Source organism: Manacus candei, unplaced genomic scaffold (assembly GCF_025592945.1).
Source record: "Manacus candei isolate 608988 ecotype Guabito, Panama unplaced genomic scaffold, ASM2559294v1 h1tg000024l, whole genome shotgun sequence".
NCBI lineage: Eukaryota > Metazoa > Chordata > Aves > Passeriformes > Pipridae > Manacus > Manacus candei.
The window spans coordinates 510979-516978 of NW_026138072.1; the positions used below are offsets into that span (position 1 = coordinate 510979).

Consider the following 6000-nt stretch of genomic DNA (forward strand, 5'->3'; position numbering starts at 1 on the left):
GTTTTGACCCATGCTTCTGCTTTTCCTTCAGTTTGTTTAGGTGCTCTGAATAACAAAGATAATCATATCAAGGAATGGTAAATTGCATTATTAGTTTTACATTAAAAATTTAACCGGAAGATGATTTTAGTAAACAACTTCTGCAATCATATAAAAAAACCTCACTCATAGGGCTACTAAACCTAATGCCATATAAGTTCCAAGTATACACTATGAATGTGTCAAGAATTTTGGTAAGCAATATGATTGTATCTGCCCTGAAGACTCCAGATAACTCTCCTCACTCTACAGAGCAACTTATTACCAGCTTCAAAGAATGGTAATCACTTCCCTTTTAAGACTTCTTCAAACTATTTCTCTGAAATATAAAACTTAACTGCTCCAGCTGAAGATTTCTCACCCCAGATTTCTGTCTGAAGCAGATGGGGTTTGGACAGCTTCAGCTGAAAATGTTTACAATTTTCCAGACAAAATAAAGCTGGAAAGAGTCCGTGTTAAGAAACTCAGTTGTTCTATGAATAGGTTTAGCACTCCCATTCTTGAGGGAAATACTCCAGGAGTAAAGCTCTTCTATCGTTCTGGAAATTCATCCAAGCTGTAGATATAAAGAAGCACTTAAAAATGCATTTTACAAACCCGAAGCTTGGAAGCTTAAACTCACATGATATTCTATCCATTACTCATGTGCCAGCCCAGGTCCCCAGAAGCTAAAGAGGTCTTGTCTAATAAAAGCACACCCTATTGCTAGATTTTTAACTGTGTCTCACTGAAGCTACTTTATCACAAGGATGCTCTCATGCAAAAATAAAGGTCCTCCACTCCTCCTACCCCTCTCATGTTTCAGTTAAATTTTACAGAAACAAAACCTTAAACACTTGGGCATTACAGCATGGGTCTGAGAAACTATACTTAACAGTAAACTTGCACGGCTAAGTAACACGGTGCGTACTACCACATATTTTTGTGCCTTAAAGCAGAGCTAAATTTCTTCTACTGAAGTAGGCCTGATTTGCAGCAACTTTCATACCAAGTAAATAGACAGCTTCAATACTCTCACTTCCACCTGCTGATTTCAGTCTCCCATTGTGCTGGTTTTGGCTGGAGTAGAGTTAACTTTCTTCACAGTGGCTGGTGTGGGGCTGTGTTTTGGATTTGGGTTGACAATATAGATATGTTTCTGTTATTGCTGAGCAGTGCTTGCACAGAACCAAGGCCTTTTCTGCTTTTCATACTGCCACACTGGCAAGGAAGGTGGAGGTGCACGGGACATTGTGAGGAGACACAGCCAGGGGAGGTGATCTAAACTGACCAAAGGGATATTCCAGACCAATGACATCATGCTCAGTATACAAAGCTGGGGGGAGGAAGAAGGAGGAAGGGGGAGGTTTGGAGTAATGGCATTTGCCTTCACAAGCAACTGTTACATGGGATGGGGCCCTGCTCTCCTCAGGATGGCTGAACACCCGTCTGCCCATGGGAAGCTGTGAATTAATTCCCTATTTTTCTTTGCTTGTGTGCATGGCTTTTGCTTTCCCTATTAAACTGTCTTTATCTCAACCCACAAGTTTTCTAGCTTTTATCCTTCCAATTCTCTCTCCAATCCTGCTGGTGGGGCAGTGACTGAGCATGGTATTTTCATCTCCAGCTGGGGTTAAACCACAACGTCCATGAAACAGGTTAGGAGTGGTTTCCTCACCAACAAGATTAATGGCTTCAAAAGCAGTTTCAGTTCACTTCCTCTTACATCTGACAAAGAAACCTTTGGTGTCCAATGTCCTGTTTTTCCCCAACTCGCGTAAGCACTATGGAAAAGGTATTGAGATTTTTTTTTTTTAACAACAGCCATTTACAAGTTTTCACTGAATTCGAATTCCAGTGAGATGGGATGGGGTGACGAAAAAAAGCCAACACAAGACATTACTTTTTACCTTCCACAAACAACCAGTATTGCTAAAGTACAAAATGGTGCATGTTAAGTTCTGTGCAAAACATAAGCTCTCTGGAAGGTTTCAAATTTAAACTTCAATGTATTTTTACTGCTCTATTTTTCCATCATTGTAACTGAAAGCTAGAAATCCTGCAATAACTATAACTTGATTCTATAGAAATCTGGTCTGGTAGGTCGAAATGCCAAGATATCTCCTTCACTTCCTTGAATAAACTGAGAACTTCTATTCTCATCAAGAGCAGCTTCATAGGTTTTTCCAGTTAGGAGAGAGAATATGCTGCTGGAAGTCAGCTTGTCTTATCTTGTTTTTCTGAATTTCTCTAAGAAACCTCCACACAATGCATTGTAATTTACCACTTTACTCAGAGTTAACAAATAACATCGAAAAAGCATTAGATATGAATAGTCAGTGGTGGAGCAAGGTTAGAATATGTTTTATTCAAGCATAAGGAAATATTTGTGGCCCTCCAAGAAAATCCTTCCAGACAACTATCCACCTTCTTCAAGAAAGAAAGCAAGAGACATCACTGCAGGTTTTAATGTTCAGCAGACTTCTGTGGCTAACTGCAGACTAGGTTATTGCAGCACACTAAAGAACTATACAAACATTATTACTCCCTTTCCTCAGAAAGTTCTACCTCAATCTACAGTTACTCAGCTCTGCAGAAATGCGGATCCCAGAGAGTCCAGGATGTCCTCACAGACCAGACCATGTTATACTGTAATACTATCTGGCTCAATCTTCACTTCCACATGTGAACTGCAGTAAAAGTTAAAAAACAGACACCAGCCTATTCAATAAAGTAGTGTTTTTTCTGGGTTTTACAAGAAAAAAAAAAAAAGAAAAAAAACAAACACCACAACAGTAATACAAAGTACTACATTAATCACAACACTAAGTTTTGTCCAGCAGTTCCAGGGTATTTTAGCCCTTAAGAACAGGCATGTGATGTACTGCCCACTTACATTCTTGCATATGTGTTTGAAGATCAGACAACAGCAAATCACAGTATACCACATAAACTACATTAACTGGACATGGGCACTCATGAAGAACTGCAAAGTAATGGCTCCAGCCCAAAACGTTAGTTGAAGCTGTTCTCTACTGCAAGCTAAGAGCACAATGATGTCAAAATTCAGCCCATAAATGGTGACTCACTTAGGTTCCTACATCCTTATAACCTCACATTCCTCCTATTTTTAGAACGTCATTACATAGTCAGTCTTCCCACCACCTGCAAGATCTGAGTACTTCTAGAGAGCCTACAGTAAGCAGTATGCAGCAGTAAACTCGTGGTTCTACTAGCAGACTGTACAGATTTAACCATGTTGAGTGTTAACCAAATAAGAAAAGACTTTGGCTCAGATAATATTTTTTACAACACATACAGCAGTCTCCAGGTTTTTTCAAGTTTCCACCTCAATATATTGCTTTCTGTTCACCTCATATTTAATTGAAGTGCCCTTTTTTATTTTGATTTATTTTATCGCAGCCCTGAGAGACTTGAAGTTGTTTACAGTTTCCTTTGCTCACGTCTCTCAACATCCAGTTTTACTTGTGCAAGAGCAACCCTTCTGACCTTTTTTCTACTTACAAGCACCATGGAAACAGAAAAGCAACCCACGATCAACAAAGAAATTTCAGAATTAATTATGATAATTGCAAAAAAATGGGCATTTATGAGGAGTGAAACTATAAAAAAGAACTCCCTAACTCTTCACTGAACATAATCCCAGCTGTGTCCTAAATTGGATATATACTAAGTACTATACTCACAAATGCTGCTCATGTAGGAAATTTCACTACTGCATTTTCTTAAGCAAGAGACATCTGTTAACTAATATGTTCACGCTAATTGGTCTGGTCACTTTCAGACTACACAGAAAAGTACAACTCATTACAGGCTCATCTTCCCTGCTTCTTGGGTAAACCTCGTGTTCCACACCAACCTCTGCACTCAAAGAGATGTGCCAGCACACACCACACAACTTCAAGACTGGTGTTCCTTGATTGGGCCCCATCGGAGAAACATGCAATTGTCCTGAGTGTTCTTTACAGACCTGTCCTCCAACACCACCCTCACCCTCAGCAACTTGTAGAACGCAAAAATATAGTCATTTGCTATTGGATTCACAATCTAGCCTTAGCATCCAGCTGCTAATGCTTGCCTCCTGGTCAACATTTAAATTTGTATTTCCTAAGTTTTTTCCCCTTATTTATAAAGATACACGCTTTATCTCTTTTGTGGCAGAAATCCCACTGCCCTGTATTACTCAGCTTAGGCAAACACTACAACAGTCATCTGCTCTATGAAGATGCATTTCAAGAGTCACTTTCCCAGTGACACATCCGGTGCCTTTCGTGCCAGGTAATAGCTGAGACTCACTTTCACAACTCCAGCACCGAGCACTTAGTTTATGTAACGCAGCTTCAAAGGTTACACCCTTCAGCAACAAAGTTACAGCCTGAGGCGACCTATTCGGAACAAACTGTATTCAGCCCAGGAGGGCAGCGGAAGTACCAGCTCACAGAACGCTTCCAGACAGTCACCCCTGCTACACCGGGCTGCCCCGCTCGAGGTGAAGCGCCTCCCCGATCCTGCCCGGGACACACCGGGGCTCACCAACCCAGGATACCCGCGGATCACAACTTGTGCCCGCGAAATTAACCCCGCGCCGCCGCCTCTCCCCGCCCTGCAACGTGCGGACCCGGAGCGGCGTTTTCCGTGGAAACCGCTCGCAGTCCGCCCGCTTCCCGCCCTGCCCGGCCGAGGCTGCGGCGGGGCGGGGGACACCGGGGGGGCGCAGCTCCCTCCTTCCCCCGCATCCCTCCGGCCACCCTGTCACTTGGGCAGGATGAAGGCGGGGGCCGGGGGAGGAGCCTCCAATCGCTCAGGTGAGAAAATAAACACACAAAGGGCCCTCGCTGGCACACGGAGGGGGGATTTACTCCCTCGCATTTTTACTCCCTCCGCGAGAAAGGGGGGGCGCGGGGTCCCGGAGCAGCCTGTCGGGGGGGCTCCCGCTCCCCCCCTCTCCCAGGCCCGGGAGTAAACAAAAGCGGGAGCCACAGGACGGCACATGGGTAGAGACGGGGACCCCCGCGACGCACAGAGCCGGATCCGGGACAAGCGGTGACCGCAGAGGGTCTGCCCGGGCATGGCAACTCCCGCCTCACCTGCTTGCCCCGGTAGAAGAGGCGCTGGCGGTCGGGGCTCACGCGGAAGGTCTCCTGGATCTTCTCCCGCAGGCACTCGATCTTGGTGAGGCGGCTCAGGTCGTCGATGGTCTGGGTCTCGGTGCCGTCGATCGTGCGGACTTGGATCCACATGGTGCCGCCCGCCCGGCCACGGGCACGGGAGCGGGGCCCGGAGCAGGGGCTGGGGGCCGCTCCGCGGGTGAGCGCCGGCGGCGTGGGACTGCAGGGGAGGGGTCCGGGAGCTCTCCCGCTCTTTGTTCGTCTCGGCAGGGCAGGAATTTCAAACCCCCTGAACGGGCGCGACACTCCCGCCGCAATCCGAGCCGCCGGCCCCGCTCGGCGGGGCGCGGGAGAGGGACGGGAGCGGAGCGGCTCCCGCGGCGCTCCCCGATCCCGCCGAGGCGGTGCGGGAGGCGGCGGGCAGAGCTATGGGGAGGCGGCGGGAGCCATGGCCCGGCCCGGGCAGTGTTTACCGGGAGCGCCGCCGCGCTCACATGGAGGTCACGGCGCCAACGCCGCTCTCGCGAGAGCCGCCGGCCGCGGCCGCGCGGAGACAACACGGCGGGGCGGGGGCGGGGGGCGCGAGGCGGGCGCGCGGCACCGCCACGCCTCCACCCGTCGCGCGCGCTCCGCACCGCGGCCCCCGCGCCGCGCGCGGCCCCGCCCCCGCCGTCCCGCGCGCGCCCGCCCGCCAGCGCGAGGCCTGCGGGGGGAGGGGCTGGCGCGCGAGCCGCGGGGGGAGCGGGCGGAGACGTGCCCTTGGCGGGGCCCTGAGGGAGCTGCGGGAGCTGCTGGGTCTGTGCTCACGGGCTGCCCGGCCTCGGAGCCGCCGAACATCCATAGCAACCCCGAG

The 6000-nt window shown here is 48.7% G+C and overlaps 1 protein-coding gene across 4 annotated transcripts in view; it reads right to left on the bottom strand.

Moving 5' to 3' along the window:
- UHRF2 (ubiquitin like with PHD and ring finger domains 2) overlaps positions 1 to 5702 on the bottom strand; it is an 80307-nt gene extending 74605 nt beyond the window's left edge. For 3 of the 4 annotated variants that reach the window (XR_007904641.1, XM_051788253.1, XM_051788255.1), the window contains exon 1: positions 5127 to 5702. Coding sequence is in view for 3 of the 4 variants with exons in the window: in XM_051788253.1 (XP_051644213.1) it covers positions 5127 to 5279 (153 nt within the window). In the remaining variant the exon portion in view is untranslated. The remainder of the gene's footprint in view (positions 1 to 5126) is intronic. The other variant, XM_051788254.1, reaches the window with a different exon arrangement.
- Positions 5703 to 6000: the final 298 nt, after the last annotated feature.